The sequence below is a fragment of the Pipistrellus kuhlii genome, unplaced genomic scaffold (genome assembly GCF_014108245.1).
Source record: "Pipistrellus kuhlii isolate mPipKuh1 unplaced genomic scaffold, mPipKuh1.p scaffold_m20_p_49, whole genome shotgun sequence".
NCBI classification, from domain to species: domain Eukaryota; kingdom Metazoa; phylum Chordata; class Mammalia; order Chiroptera; family Vespertilionidae; genus Pipistrellus; species Pipistrellus kuhlii.
The window spans coordinates 367,024-383,502 of NW_023425550.1; the positions used below are offsets into that span (position 1 = coordinate 367,024).

At 47.1% G+C, this 16,479-nt stretch overlaps 1 protein-coding gene across 2 annotated transcripts in view; it reads left to right on the top strand.

Moving 5' to 3' along the window:
* MAMLD1 (mastermind like domain containing 1) overlaps positions 1 to 15,452 on the top strand; it is a 115,246-nt gene extending 99,794 nt beyond the window's left edge. The window contains exons 4-6 of one of the 2 annotated variants that reach the window (XM_045572560.1): positions 3,745 to 3,988; positions 10,706 to 10,790; positions 13,241 to 13,399. In XM_045572560.1, the coding sequence (XP_045428516.1) occupies positions 3,745 to 3,988; positions 10,706 to 10,746 (285 nt within the window). In that variant the 3' untranslated portion in view covers positions 10,747 to 10,790; positions 13,241 to 13,399. Of the gene's footprint in view, positions 1 to 3,744; positions 3,989 to 10,705; positions 10,791 to 13,240 lie in introns of both variants that reach the window. The other variant, XM_045572559.1, reaches the window with a different exon arrangement.
* The last annotated feature ends 1,027 nt before the right edge of the window (positions 15,453 to 16,479 follow it).

Here is a 16,479-nt window from a genome sequence, read left to right on the forward strand (position 1 = left end):
TGCACATTCAAACCCAGGAGTTGCTTGGGTTTTAGTCACTCTATAAATCAGATCTAGGCCTGTACCCCACCTTGCCACTGCGTGTCCTGTGTAAGCCTACCTCCACTTCCTTGTCTTGTAAACTAGAGACAGTCTCAAATGCTTATGTGTACAAAGTTCAGTACCCAGCACAGAGTGAGTGCTCAAAAATATTTAGCTGATTTTATTTTCTTTCTCTGTTTTATCATTGGGTTTTATTAATACCATATTGAAAAGTGATGAGTAGATGTGCTTAAATGAGGATCAAGGCTCAGTTTATCATTAATATTCAACCCAAAAAGAGGCCAATGCAGTGTTCACCAAATTATCATCTCCCAAATGCCTTGGACATTATGCTAAACTCATAACAGTAAAGTTGATTGAATTTTCTAAGTACAGGGGTGGGCAAAAGTAGATTTACAGCTGTAATACAAATAATACAATGACTAGTAAATAATAATACAAGGATAAACTCTGTGTTTTGAGTACTCACAACTGTAAACCTCCTTTCCCCCCACCAGTATTTGCTAAGCCCATTGCCTGTGCCAGGCACTGTCTGGGCATCAGAGAGATATCAAGATGATTAAGACTTGACCCAGCAAGGATGTTCAGTCAGCTGGAGGTGTTCAGCCACAGGAACTAGACAAAAAAATAAATAAATAAAGCAGAATTCCAGGGTAGAGAAGCTGGATCTTAAAGGATATGCAAAATTCCCAGAGTGGAAACTTGGAGAAAGGACATTGCAGGCTGGGTGAATCAAGGTGCATAACCACAGAGGGCTGAATAGACATGGCTATCTGGAAAGCTCCAAAGAAATTAGTATGACTGGAAGATAGAGTACATGACACTATGGAACATGAAACCTGACTGCCAAAAGGGTGAGAAGTCAAGGGGCAGAGCTTAACAGGATGTGCTTGTGTCTCTAGACAGCTGAAAGCCGTTGGAGGACTTTTAGGAGGGAGGAGTCGTGGACCAACTTAGGTTCAGCAAGCTCTTTAGTAATCATGGAAAACCTAGGGTTCAGGGTGCTGAGTGGGTGTGAGATTTTTTTAAATCAATCACCACTGTCAAACACTACCCATTCCATGATCTGAAGTCTATGAAATTTGGAATTACATGGAATCAGTCAGTCCAAGAGCTATAAATCATGGTCACCAATTACCGACGGACTTGTTCTTTTGTTTTTGTTTATTTTAGATTTTAAAGGAGAAAGATCGGTGCATCTTATATTTGAAAATCTCTAGAAGTAGAAATGTACCTAATAGCCTTTTCTTTGAAACGTGGGCCTCACATTTAAAGAGTTTGATAAGCAGGTTTTTTCCAAAATTAAATAGAATGGAGAATATGCACAAGCATTAGCTATAAAGCTCCTAGTCAGTCAGAGTCAAGATAGAATCTTATCTATTTTATTTCATGTTTCTTTTTAACTGGAATTGGACTGGTTTTTGAACCGCCTCTTCCCCTTCTGCTCCACATGAATGAGTGGCTCCAGGCCTTCCCAATGGCTGCTGAATGGAGTTTCCCACATTGTGGGGGCATCTTTTGTTGCTGGTAATTCCCATGTACTATCTGCAGTTATTTCTACCTAGTGAACTACTGAGGCGCTGCACACATTTGTTAATGCTGATGAGGGAGTCCTGTTCCTTGACCCATCACTAATATCCTACAAGTCACATGAAGCTATCAGGGATTCCTAAGCAAAAGTTACAAATAAGCCCTATTCATTGCTTTTAAGATGTGTCATCATGGAATAAGCAAATAATCAAAACTCTAGTAATATTTGCATTTTAGGATTGTAAAAATGTCAAGATGGCTATAAAATCATGTTTAAGATGTTCAAGGAGCTAGATATGCAGGCCTAGAGTTGTAAATTGTAGAAAGCAATGTTTCTGCTTATGTCCCAGATGACCTTGATACAAGGAGAAATTAGAGCTTGATGCAGTGAAGCTGGAGATGGCCAGTGAGCTCAGTTGTGTACTGAACCCCACCCCTTAGGAAAAGGCACTGGGTCATTCACAGTTGGTACACCATCAAATGCAAAGAAGTTTTCTTCCCCAAGTGCATTGAGTTTAATTGCTAAGAATATTGCTTGTTGCTTTTTGATTTTGTATTGTTTGGGGGCGATGGTATAATTTTTAAAACTTTAGATTGTCCTTCTATTTAAAACTTTAGATTGTCCTTCTATTCCCATCTTTAAGTAGTTATAATGTGTTTTTTTGATAAAACATTTTGGTGCCCCTCCCCCTTGTAAAACCTTGCATATAATTTTCTCAATGGCATATTTTAACAATTTACATCTCAAAACTTGTTTTCATATGGCAAGTCAATGATTACACACACACACACACACACACACACACACGCACGCGCACACACACACATGCACACACACCATGGCAAACTTCATGTGGGCTTTGGAACTAGGTAAACCTGGGTTCGCATCCTACTCTGCTACTAACTAGCTGTGTGACTTTGTGTAACTCAGTTAACTTCTCTGGGCCTCATTGTCCTCATCTGTAAAATAAAGACAATAATAGTTCCTGCCTCGTGTACAGGTTGAATGAGTCTGAATACTGAAAGCATTTGGTTTCATAGCAAATGCTCAGTAAATTTCATGGTGGCAATTTTTTATTGTTGAACAAACAGTGCATCCAACTATCTACTGGTCTGTGATCATTGCAGAGACTTGATCACACTAGATGATGCTTAGTGCTTATTGCAGTGAATCAAATTGATTCCAACTGGTTAGCTTTGATTTGGGGAATAAATATTTCCCTTTCTACTGGGATATTTGGTAGGAGACACAGATCAGTTGCAGCTTGGGTGAAAAGAGACTGTCTCACACAGAAAGAATGCATAAATGCAGGCTTCCCCCTGTTTTTATTTATTTATTTATTTATTTATTTATTTATTTTACACCACTGTTGCCAAGTGCTTGCTGTGCTCGTCAGGATGTCAGGGCTATATCAGTAGCTCATTCGAATCTTGAAGCTTTCTCTGACATATCAAGTATGGAGTTTTTAATTGCCTTTAGCTGAAAGAATTAGGTCATTTGTTCAATTCTGATTAAATTCCTGTCTTCTAAAACATGATGGAAAAGGAAGGTCCCATCCATACACAAGTCCTGAAACTTTGGGGCCCTGGCAAGGTGAAGTGCAATGAGGACTGTTGTGAGATTTCCACTTGACTGTTTGGTTTTGCACTCACCATTTGGTTTTGCAGATTCCTCAACATGTCTACACACATACCTACAAACCAATTTAGAACTGTGTTCTCTGTTGTGGGGGCCAGGGTGGGTAAGGAGGGATTGGGATTGGTGGAGGTCATTGCCAATAAACCAGCTTAAATGTCCTAGCTTTACTCCCATTCCCAACATGACAGTGACTGGTCAAGACAGAGGATCCTTAACTAAGATCCACGATGGATATTATGTGGTCCGGAAAACCCCTGAAATTATATGTAAAATGTTGGTGAGTTGGAATGGGGAGACACCACTGTAAGTGCTTTTTCTGTGGAGAGAAACCATAGCTTTTAACTGATTCTCAAAGAAGTCTGTGACCCAAGACCATTCAAACTGCAAATCTGTTTGGTTTTGTTGCCCCAGACCAGTTGGTGTGTATAAGCAATACCCAAATGACCCAACTAGACGGTCAGGAAAATGACAAGATCGGTCAGAACCCATTTTGTAGCCAAGCAGCTGATGAATTGTTCAATCGGTTGTTGTAGAGTCATATAGACAAAGCCTGCAAGCTTGGGGAAGCCAGGCCCCCCCAGGTCAGCCTCGGGCATCAGCCCCCATCCTGCCAGGCCCTGGGGAGTGAGTCCTTCCTGCCAAGCAGCTCCTTTGCTCATGAGCTGGCCCGAGTCACCTCCTCGTACAGCACCTCAGAGGCAGCGCCCTGGGGCGGCTGGGATCCGAAGGCCTGGAGGCAGGTGCCTGCTCCACTACTGCCTAGCTGCGACGCTGTAGGTAAGTCACTTCCCCTGAGCCTCGCTTTCCTCATCTGTCAACCCGGGCGCAGTTCCCTGCTCAGCCTGCCCGCCTGCCTCACAGGGTTGTTGGGAGGAACACAGGAGGTGACAGCCCATAAAGCTCTGTACACCTAGGAGGGATTTCTAATGCTTTCTCTACTGTGTCCAGGCCAGTCTTTGGCAGAGAGAACAACCAAGCAAGCCGAGTGCTTCAGGTGCCTCAGCATCACCTCCAGGGAAATAAGTGGGGCTTACCCCATTGCAGTTACTCCCTCCCTGCTGTTCACCTTCCAGCATCCCAGTTCCTTCCCTGCCTGTCTGTTCCTGCAGCCAGACTGTGAGCCTGAGGGAGACAGGGGCTACACTTCTGCACCTTGAATTGGCCTCAGTGCCCACCCACTCCATATCTAGTGGGTGCTCAGGACTGCCTCTCCTGACAGTGAACTGCTGTGGACTCTGCACCCAGAGGTGTTCCTCGACCCCACCCAGGATTTTCACACATTAAAATTGAGAAGTTGGATATCCCCACTGGAGTACTGGCAGCCTGGGAAGGGCAGACAGAAGGAATCCAAACCAAGCCTGTCCAACATGGCTATGAGTATGGATCATCCTGCAGAGTCCAGAAGGAATGGCTTGACTTGCCCTAAAGAGTCACATTAGTGCTCATAAGAGCAAGATGGAGGACACCAGCCAGAATGGGCCTTGGCAGAGTATTTCATTTGGATCGTGGAGTTGTTGTTCTAGTGCATGAAATATCAGTGTGCACAGGATGTCTTCCCTAACTTCAGAGAAGACTAGAGAAATGAGCATTGCTAAGTGATAGCGATCAGAAGATGGTCATCAGGCTGAAAGGGCCTCTGGGATTCTGGCCTTTAATGGAAATTCTGCTTTGTTACATACAGCCTTGTTCTCTTTATCTGCCTGCCCTGGCTGGGAAGAACAAGCAGTGCTTTTCGTTCAAGGGATATTGATTTTTTCTCTCCCGCACCACCCCCCTTTTTTTCTGTGCACTCTTCGAGTCACAGTGCTCTTCAGTTAAAACCTGAGAAATCTTGTCCAGCACAAGCTGCCAGGGAAACAGAATTGGCAAAAACAGATGGGGACATCGTCCACTCAGGATGTCACTACTCTTCACTGTACCTGGAAGTCAAAAACAAGAGGATTCCAGCTAGCTTGCCTCATGAATTCCTATCCTCATCCCCACTTACGTCTACTCAAGTCAATGCCTTCTATCCAGCAGTGAAGGGTGGGACAGATGCTCGGCCCCCTAATCTTCTTCATGAAGCTTTGGTAGTTGGGCCTACCTGGGGGCGCTTTGAGGGACACTACCTTGCCAGTTCAGCCTGTGACTCAGGAAAGTCAGACTCAGTGTGAGACAGAGGAGGCAAGCACCACAGGGAAAGAAGAAAGGCAAGCTGCAAAAGACATTTGTGTACTCTGCCCTGGGATATTCCCAGCATTTAGACCAAGCCCTTCCAGGACTATGCAGTCCTGAAACAACCAAGGAGACCAGAGAGGAGTTAGAATAGAGTTCATGCTGTTGGAGGTCAAGTGGAAAGACAAAAAATGGAGAGTAAAAAAGCTGATCTACATTTCTGCCATTTGCTTTTGATGCCATTGTTGTATGAAGGCCCCATTGACAGCTTCAGACCGGTTCAAACCCCAGGGCAGCACCATCATCATGGAAAAGTTCTCTGGCTCCTGTGCAAGGAGCTCAGAGGAGCAAAGAAAGACCTGCAGCGGACTAGTGCTGACCCCAGTCTTGCCTAGCTTAGAGAATTTTGTGGCAGATTCTGATTTACCTTCAGGGCCCCCAGCCCTGACCTGAGGTTTTTGGTGTGCCCTCCACACCCCCTTCCACTCCTGATCCCTTCACACATTGTATTTCCTTTAGAAGATATATAATCATCTGAAATTACTTTTGGTTGACTTATAGCCTCTCCAGTGTAAGTTCCATAAAAGTAGAGAAGCACAGTGCTGTCCTTATTCCTGGAAAAGAGCCTGACCCAAAGTAAACCCACAAGAAATGTATGTCAGTGTCAGCTGACTGACAGACATGCTAGGCTTCCAATGAAACCCTCTCTTCCCATTAGATATTTGGGCAGACTCATTCTGGGGGACCAGAATCAATGAGGCCCACACCTTGCAGGCTGCATTGGCACAGGGAAGGTCATTGATCAAAGGCAACATAAAAGGGCAGGTGCTCAGCAGCCCCCCTCAAGATCTAGGCTTGAGGTTCATAAGGAGAAGTGGCCTGATGGCACACGCATCACTCCCAATGGTGTGGCCTCCTCTAGAAGCATTCTGGAGAAAATGAGTCACAACCTCCGAGAGTTAGGAGGGACTAGGAAAAGAATTTCACCTGCCATTCACTATAGAAAGTCTCTGTAGTTTCTGGAGAACATCTACAGAGAATTTTCTGTAGTATCCACACACCCTCAAGCAGGGCTTCTGATGCAAGTGTCTACATTGTCTTCATCCATGGGCCATGGCAAGTATGATGTGTCCCCATTCATAAGAGTGTGGGAGCCCCCAGAGCTCAGGTCTTGATTTCATGATCTCCATGCAGAATACTGTCATCCTGTCATTTTAAATGAAAAGTCAATAGAGTAGGTGAGGTGTCTCCAAATCTGATTTTCAAAAACTGCAAAAGGTGTTTTCCTAGTAGAGTAATAAACAAACAAACCCAGACACAAGAGATCATTAACCTTTGAGCTTATAACACATAGTTGAGTGCCTTCTGCTGCAGGAAGTGCTTATGTGCTACATTTCCTGGAAAAGGAGTCTGGAGTTTCCTTGTGGTAGAAAAAAAATATTTCCTCTTTTTCTTCCTTTTCCCCCTCCTCTTCCTTGTACTTATCCTTATTATTTTCCTCTCTCTCCCCCTTCCTTTTCTTTTCTTTAATATATTTTATTGATTTTTTTACAGAGAGGAAAAGAGAGGGATAGAGAGTTAGAAACATCGATGAGAGAGAATCATCGATCAGCTGCCTCTTACACACCCCCTACTGGGGATGTGCCCACAACCAAGCTACATGTCCTTGACCGGAATCAAACGTGGGACCTTTCAGTCCGCAGGCTGATGCTCTATCCATTGAGCAAAAACCAATTTTAGCCCCCTTCCTTTTCTTCCCTCCTTACCCTTGCTTTCCCTTGCCTCCTCCCTCTCTCCTTCCCTGCATCAATGTGCTCTACATAAGAAGGCTTTGGATCTATTATCTGAGGTCCCCCAGAAGATATTCCATTGTAATCTCCTTCCCAGTCAGAATGCTCTCCTCCTGGAAATCACTGGGCCAGTAACCAGTCTAATTCCAGCTGAAATCCAGGAACCTTTTGTAGGCATCTGTGTGTGATTCCTGTTCATCAGCTTCCCCATTCCATCCCTCATATCGCTTTGCTGGATTAAGTGGTTGAGTCAGTCCTGAGAACATCCCTGGCAGTGATGTTAAGAATCATCCAAGGCGATCCCATGGGGCTTTCAGGAGCCATTCACCTGTTATGACTGAAAAGCAAAATTGATACAACACCTGTCCTGATCTGTGGGAGCATAGGGGTTAGGTGGTGTGGAGTGGAGAGGAGCTTTGGCTGGGTTGGACTCAGTTATACCAGGGAGTAGCAGTAGGGTTTGGGCCAGTCTTTTGAAATCTCTCCTGACTAGCACACAGATAAAGCACTACCCCTGCTAAAGTGCCCACACACGGACCAGAGCTTTACAGCTTCCTGAGCATCAGAAAGAAGCTTCCAAAAAAGCAACTCTGTGACTTCCCACGTCCCCCTTTTGGCTAAAATGTGGCCCCTTAGCCCAGCAGAACTGGGAGGATCTGTCAAAGAAGATCCAGTTCTCTGGGAGACTTCCTGCTGGCACCAGCCCAGTCTCATCCATGTGACCAGCATGGGGAAACACAACTAGGCTTGAAAAGGACTCACCAACACTGCCCTATTAGTGTCACCTGGCACAATAGGATTCAGTACCATGACAATCACAGCCTTTGAAAAATGAGATATTTGATGACCTCCAATAAGCATGCTTATGAAAATCCACAGGTTACAGCAATTTTCAGCCACCCCTTCCTCCTGGTTACTGAAAACATTTGTCATTTCCTGTTTTCTCCATTTTCCAAAGATTCTAATTGTCAGTGTCAAAAGGCAACAACTGTTTTCTTGGGGCTTATCTTTGGAGCACATTGATTCAGAACAAAGGATGGAGGCCTCCATCTGCAAAACAAAGGAAGCAGCCTCCTAGGGAGGCCTGGAGAGTGCTCTGGCTGCTGGGCCAGGGACAACATGCCCAGGTCCAGAGCACAGGACTGGGAGTGCCCTGGACAGCCCCAGTAGTATGAAGAGACACCACTTGACAACAGTGCCCCAGGACCCTAGAGGGCCTGACCCATAGGCTGGATGTCAAGTGTACACTTTGAACTGGGAATATGTGTAACAATTCCAATAGCCAGGTTTTCCTTTCAACTCTGGATGCTGTGGGTTTTGTGCTTCCTTGGATGAACAGTAGCCAACATCACCCTTCGCCCTGAAACCCTGAACTATTTGAGAAGCATTCTCTTATCTGGCAGACACTGCCCAGTTCCTCCACTCTCTGACTTGTTCTCCCATGCCTTTGAGGTATCATTCTTCTCTGCCTCTTTCCTTTTGGGCTCTTCTGCCCTTCCCCTGCTTTTTCTTTGGTTGCACTCTGTAGCTTCCGCCTGCCCCCAACCCCCACCCCTGTACAACTATGTCATTAGATGAAACCAATGGAGAAGTTATGGTCAGTGTAGACCTAGCAAGCCACAGAACCTAGTCCCCAGAAGCAGCAGGGTTGGACAGGCAGAGCAACCCAGAGTCTGCAGTTAAGAGATATGGCACTGCCTAGCCATGTTGCTTTGGGCAAGTCATGTAAGCTTTCTGTTTGAGCCTTAGATGTCATGTGAGTAAGCTGGGATCCATAGATCTTCTGCCCTTATCTACTAAGGCTGGTGTAAGGGTAAAAGGGAAGAACACAAGTGAAAGGGCTGCCTCAGAAATGCCTGCTTATCCTAAGCATTTGAAGCAGATACTAGCCCCCCACTCCCTTCTTGATGACATGGCCTTGGGAGATCATATGGCCCCTGTACTCCTCAGTATCAAAATCAGTATCTCTGGGATAATAACATGCCTACTTTGAAGGATTGTTGAAACACAATGTGAAATAATGGGTGCATCGTGTTCAGTACAGTAAGCACACACGAAGGCAGTTATGCCACCTTCATACTTTAGCAGTAAGAGGGTAGCTCCATGGGCTGGCTGAGAAACAGAATCTTCACCACCCACATCCCAGCAGCTATGGGAGGGCGGTGAGCAGGGACAAGAGCGCAGACAGGAAGCAGGCTAAGGCCAGAATGGTGAAATCACTTTTAGAGTAGTCTTCCCAGTGCCATGTGTTTGTCCTCTCTGCCTTGGCAGGAACTGAGGCCAGGAACTGCCGCCAGGCCTGGGAGCCAAACACTCTTCCAAATGCTGGTTTTCCGCCTGCCCCCATCCCACACCCCAAGTCAACCCTCTAAGTGCAGAAAAGCAAGCCATCTCATGTTGTAGGGTCAAGTCTTCTGGCATCCAAGAGGATGCAGCTCAGAAAGTGGACACAGGGGGGTGTGCTCCCTGGTGGAGCTGCCTTGGTTATTGGCACACTCGTGAGCAGGCTTCTTGAGAAGGGTGGGGGGGGGGGGAGGGGAGAATGGCAGTGAATAAGCACTGGGCTGGGAGTCAGAACTGGATCCCAGTCATAACCTGGCTTCAAATGGTTGAGAGTCTCTGTGAACGGGGCAAGTCATGCCTTCCACTTGCTCTCATCTGGTTCTCTTTGGACTGTCCCTTGAGCTGCTCCCACACTCTGTGCTGGGACTACAGGCCTCAAGCTTGGCTCCTCCCCTTGTCCCATCCAGCTTGGAAATGGAGACAGGAAATTCATCCCAATTGTTCATGCTGCAGCCAGTCAGGAGAAAGAAGGGAAGTTGACAGTGAGTGACTACTCTGGTGCATCATTCTGACCACGTTATCATCCTGCTCTTCCTGCCAGGACCACCCAGAACAATATTCAGCCCTTTCCCCATGACAACCCAGCAGAATCTGGGTACCCACAACCACATAGCCCAGCGTCAGTTCTGCCCAGCCTCGGCATCCCTGGTTTGCTCAACCATTTCTTATCTGTGCGATTTGGAATTTGAGTCCTATCCCAATCAGTGTCCTCTGAATGCAGCCAGTTTGTTTGGGTCTCCCTGATACTGGCATGCCCAGACTCTTGTCAGCACTATAGACATGGTCTGGCCAAGACAGAGTAATGTAGGACTGTCACCTCCCTCTACATATTCTGCTTCTATTAATGCAACTTAATGCTACATTTGCTCTTTTGGTGACTGCATCTCATTGCTGACCCATCCTGAGCAGAAGGACATCCAAAATGCCTAAATCTTTTTCTATGCGCTCTTGCTGTTAAGCTCTGTGTCTCCTGCCCCATCCTATGCTGTCGTGGTTGGCTTTTTAACCCAGGTTGCAGAATCCTACTTTTATTTATACCTGTGGAATTTTGCTTGGGAGGGTGGGGCATGCATGCAAGTGTGTGCTGGTGTGTTCACTCATGCTTTCTGCTATACCGAAGCCAAGTCCTGGGTCCCCGCACAGTGATTCCAAGGCAAATATTTCTTGGTAGACGTATTCTAACATGTCTTTTTCGTCTTCTGTTTAGCAAGAGAAACAGAAATCAGGTCTTATGGCAATGACCCTTGAACAGCAGAGTGCGTATATCGCCCAACAGATGAATCAATTTCAAGGTAAGTAGTTAAGATCAATCTTCCCAGAGGGACAGGCTAGGGGGTATAATGTGGGATGAGAATTCACCCCAGAGTATGCAGTTACTGTGGGTGTTTGTGAAGTATTGAGGGAAGGAGGGGAGGTCTGACAGTCAGTTCAATAGCACCCTGGTTGGACCTCTCACATTGGAACTTGAGTAGGATTCCAATTAAAGGTTAGGTCTTAATGACTCTGACATCACTGTTTAATTCAAGAGTTTGATTAAACTAAGTCAGGTACCTTAAAGCAGTTATTCTCAATGGGAGAAGGGCTTACCCCCTAGGGTTTTATCAGAATCGACTGAGGCTGCTACAGCCCCAGGGTTCTGATCCTGCCCTTCTTGCTCCCACCCCAGTGACCTTGTTTCTAATAGGATCCTGGACCATCTCCCATGTGTGGGCAGTGGAAAAGAGGTTGAAGTTGTATCTCAAAAAGTCTGTGGTGGGGGTCTACCAGAACCTCCACAGACAGCAGGGGTCCCACTTTATGATGGCAACTGTGAATGCAATCAACTTTTATTGGTCAGAGATATAGCTGTTTGAAAGGGGGGAAAAAACACAGGCATTGTTCCTACTTCTCCTGGCTTCCAGACTAGTCAGGGAGACTTGTGGTAAGCAATTCTTACCAGCCAATAGTGACATTGTGTAAGATGAAGCATACTCTCACCTGGTGCTCAGTGAAAGCTGCTTGCCCTCCAACAGGTAGTCAACATCTTCATTTTAACTAATGCTACCATCATGCTATTGCTCCTCCATTCTCATGCAGAAAACCCTGTTTTGGAGGCCTAAACACCAGCTGAATATTACACCTGCCTAGGTCAAGCACACCAACTATAAAGACAGGGAAAACAAGTTCCAGGAAGGCCATTTCATCTGCCCAGGGATGGACAATACCAAGCCTGCTTACAGAGTATTGAGTATGAAAACAGACCAAGACCCTGGCCTCATCCTATCTAATAAAAGAGTAATATGCAAATTGACCATCATTCCACTACACCCACAAGCCATGCCCACCAGCCAATCAGGAACAAATATGCAAATAAACCCAACCAAGATGGCTATGGCCACAGAAAGCAGGAAAGAGGCTGGGTTTCCCTGGCAATGGAAGAAGCCAAGCTTTCCGCCTGCCCTTGCCACTAGGCCTCCGCTTAAGGCTACAAAGTTTCAATTATAGAAGATACATAAATCTCAAGAGAAATGGCCGCCACCATGGAGCAAGCAGAAGGCTTGGCTCCACTCCAGGTTACAAAGTTTCAATTGTAGAAGATAAACCCCAGATACCAGGGCCTCTGCTTGGGTAGCTGGGGGGCATGGCTGGCCTGCAAACCACCACAGGCCCCTAGCCCAGGCCGCCCCACACCCAAGGGAACCCACATCCTGATCTGGGATACCCTTCAGGGCAAACCAGCTGGCCCCCACTCATGCACCAGGCCTCTATCGGATAGACTCAGTGAGTCTATCCTATCTAATAAAAGAGTGATATGCAGATTGACCATCACTCCAACACACAAGATGGCTGCCCCCATGTATCAAAGATCCTGCCCCCATGTAGACACAAGATGATCACCACAAGATGGCCAGTAGGGGAAGGCAGTTGGGAGGGACCAGGCCTTCAAAGGAGGGCAGTTGTGGGTGATCAGGCCAGCAGAGGAGAGCAGTTGGAAGGGACCAGGCCCACAAGAGAGAGCAGTTGGGGGCAATCAAGCCTACAGGGGAGGGCAATTAGGGGTGACCAGGCCGGTAAAGTAGAGAATTTGGGGGTGACCAGGCCTGCAGGGAAGAGCAATTGGGAGGAACCCAGGCCTGCAGGGGATGGCAGTTGGGGGTGGGGGGGAGGCTTGAAGGGGAGGGCAGTTAGGGGTGACCAGGCCTGCTGGGGAGGGCAGTTAGGGGCAAACAGGCTAGCAGGGGAGCAGTTAGGCATCAGTCAGGCTGGCAGGGGAGTGGTTAGGGGGTAGTCAGGCTGGCAGGCAGATGCGGTTAGGGACAATCAGGAAGGCAGGCAGGCAAGCAGTTGGGAGCCAGCAGTCTTGGATTGTGAATGGGATGTCCCAGATTGGATAGGGTGCAGGCTTGGATAGGGAGGGACACTGCCCCCGTGCATAAATTTTATGCACCGGGCCTCTAGTAGAGCTTATAGTCTACCTGAAAAGACAGACAGATAAGCTGGCATTTTTCATCCAACATTATCTGTACTTGGTGGGGGGCAGGGATTTGTGAGCACAGACCCAGGAATCTAAAAGGGTTCCCTAGAAGAACTGCAGTCCAGACTGAGGGTGGAGGAACAAAGGGGAAAAGAGTTGGGAAACAGAGGATGCTCAGTAGGAGCCAAGGGTGGAAGGTGAGAAATCAGAGCTAGGCTGATATGCCCCACCAGCAACTGCAGCAAAATTGAGGATACCTTTGGAATTGACCCTCTTTTCTTTCTGTAGCCGTCCAAGAACAAGTCACCTCCAAGTGTAGCCGGACCAAGGCCAGCCCCCCTTCCAGCCACCACACGATGCTACCCAGAGCTGAGCTCCTTCAGAACAATCTGAGTCCAGGAATAATCCCACCCAGCCGGCACCAGAGCCATGGGGGCATGATCTCACCAACCCCAGGCAAAAAGCAAGGAGTTTTTAACTCCAGCCCCCTGGTTCCCATATCCTCATGCCCAGGCCAGAAACCCCTGGGCAGCCTTGGCTCTGTCTGCCAATATACACAGATGCCCAAGGCCTCCCCCTCAGGAGTGCTCCTGTCCAGGTTCTGTCCCCGCCCCCTGGGCAGCCAGCCCCTTAGTCCCCACCAGCTCAGACAGCCATGTGTGCCAAGAATGTCCACCTTTTTCAACAATGTCACATGGGTGGCAGCAGCAACTGCAAACCCAGCGGTCTCTAGGGAACCACCCCCCAGCCAAGTAGATAATAGCACCCAGCAGCAATTTAATAGCAACTCTATCTTCGCAAAGGCACCTGTGAGCTTCTGCCCAATAGCCCCAGCCTGTCCATCACAGCAGGCAGTTGTGCCTCCCAATCAGGGGACCCCAGGAGAAAGGCCTGGCCAGAAGGTCAATGCTGCCCTGAACAACCCTAACTTCAGCCTCAGACAGAGTCCAGAGCAGGGACCTGTGCCTGTGCTGAACGCCACCAAGTCCCTCCAGCAGGGCATAGATAGCTTTGGTCCCATGAGTCCCATACAGGCCATTGAGCCACCGCCAAGCTATGTGGCTGCTGCTGCCGCTGCCGCCGCCACCTCCGCCATCACTGCTAGCCAGTCTCCAGGTCCATTCAACAGAATGGGTCCCTCTACTGAGCTGCCACCCTATGACTTTTTGCCCCAGCCCCAACCCCCATTAAATGATCTGATTTCACCACCTGACTGCAATGATATGGATTTCATTGAAGCTCTCTTGAAAGGCCCCAGCACAAGCCCAGATGAATCCTGGGTGTGTAACCTGAGGCTGATCGATGACATTTTGGAAGAGCAGCATGCTGCTGCCCAAAATGCCGCAGCCCAGAATGCTGGCCAAGTCACGCAGAGTAGTCAGGATGAGGTCCCCAAAGTTGACATCACTTTAGGGAGCGGTGTGAATCCATAGCAAGTTCACCACTGGCCCAGACAGCCACACAAGTGTTTCCTCATTACAATCTGAGTGGCATCAGCCCATGCCCATCTGTCTCTCTACCTATAACAGAATGGAAAGCTGGTGATTTTTCAAAATATCTGTACATATTTGAAAATTTTGTAAATGCTTTTCCTAAACATTAATGACAGAAGTATTTATACTTCCTTTTGTGACTTTGTAAATAAAGTGACGGCTTTCGTTTCAGTACAATTGTGTTGATTATGCATTGTTTGTGTTTATTATACATTGTTGCAAATATGCAGACTGTGTTGTTCTCTCCAATGATCTCTAATAAGCCAGGTGTCTGAGTTGCTTACAGTTTTGATGCAACAAATGCTGTGGATGTGACCAAGAGGTGTTGTGCAAGCTAACAAATGCCACATAGAAATCCACTTGGCCATTTATTGCCATTTTCCTGGAAACTTTGATCTCCTGATATAATTCTTGATCTCTTTTTGCAAACCTGTTCGTCTCTGCTAGCTCTTTCCTGATAAGCACATTACAGCAGAAGCTGCTTTTATAGTAAGTGCCCTACAGAGGAAGTTTTCAAGGAGGCTGAGAGAGTTCTGTAGATTTGGGAAACGTGAAGAGAGAGAATGAAAGCTGAACTCTCTCTGAGCTGTCAGCCTTGAGGATCTATAGTGTCCGCTCTTTATCATTCAGTCAAGAGAACCTTAGCTTTGCACCTCTCCAGAGACACCCTTGTAGGGTGAAGGTGAGATGTTCCTGACTTAAAGCCTTTCAGTACTTGTTTTGATGTAAGGCTTTGTGGTTTTGGGGGGGAGTCTGTAAACATTAATACTTGATTTTTGGTTTGTCTTTGATGGTTTCTATCTGCAATTATCATCATGTATATTTCAGTGTCTGTTACAGAGATCCCACGCCCACTGTCCTGTAAACTTTTCTCAGTGTTCAGACTCTATGTAATCACATTTTAATTGCCACCTCATATTTCGCCTCTTCGTTTGAAAACTGGCATCTCTTTCAAGCCAAAAACGTTGTTTTTGTTCCTTCCTTCTGTAATAAACAGCCAGGAGAAATGTGCCTTCGTTTTCATTTTTTTAAGGGAGCCATTCAGTACCTGCAAACCCATGTCAGTGAAACCAGCCAGTGCCTTTGGTTCTTTCAGAGCTTATTTGTGTCCTGAGCATTGGAAAGATGCTGCAGGGAGGGACAAGGAGTGAAAAGTTTATGTAGGCAAGCAGCAATCACATCACAGCATGGAAGCTTGTCACTTGGGGTCTCAGCAGCTTGTTTTATAGAGGAAACAGGATGGGAAGGCACTAAGGTAATTCTCCATTTGGGGGCAAGAGGAGGGTTGCACTGAGAGTTTAAACTCTGCACTCTGATCCTCTTTCAGCTGAGAGGGTGACAGACCTTAATAAAGTGTCAGCTCCTCCATGTAAGAGACACCCATATAGAGCAGCTAGAATGGGGGGCTGTACCTTGAAGCAGGTGACATATCTGCTGTGTATGGGAGAGTGAAGTTCTTTGACTTCACAAAGACAACCAACAAGGCCCTGATGAAGCCATTGGGCTGCTGAGCACCCCTGGAATGTGTCGTGATGGTGGTGGGGTATGGGGGTAAGGAAGGACACCCTGATCATCCTGAATGCTGGAGTGGCAAGAGCTCAGCAAGCTGGGGTGTGGATGCCACAGGAATGCCAGGGATCCCCATGGCTTAGCTTCATGTCCAGGACCACAGCAGAAGGGCAGCCTGTTCCAATTTGCCTGACTGTCCAAAACTTGCCAAGCTCCACCCAGCCCCCTTTAGCCCCACCCTTTGGCACCTCTAGCATTTGCAGCAAGTTGGTTGGCTGCTGGTTGCTTCCCATTTAAACTACACAAAAACAAAAGGGACTCCTGTCACCCCACAGTAGGGCCACCCCTTAATAGCAAGAAAGTGCCTTTCAAAGAGCTTCATCTGAATTTGGCTTATGCTTGGGCCTTATTTCCAAGGACCCTGATAAGATGGTTGGGGCCTGTGCCAGGAGTGGTCACGAGGTGAGTGCAGGTGATGGGCTGTAAGATGTCTCACATCTTCCCAAAGGTAGCAAAGAAGCCAGT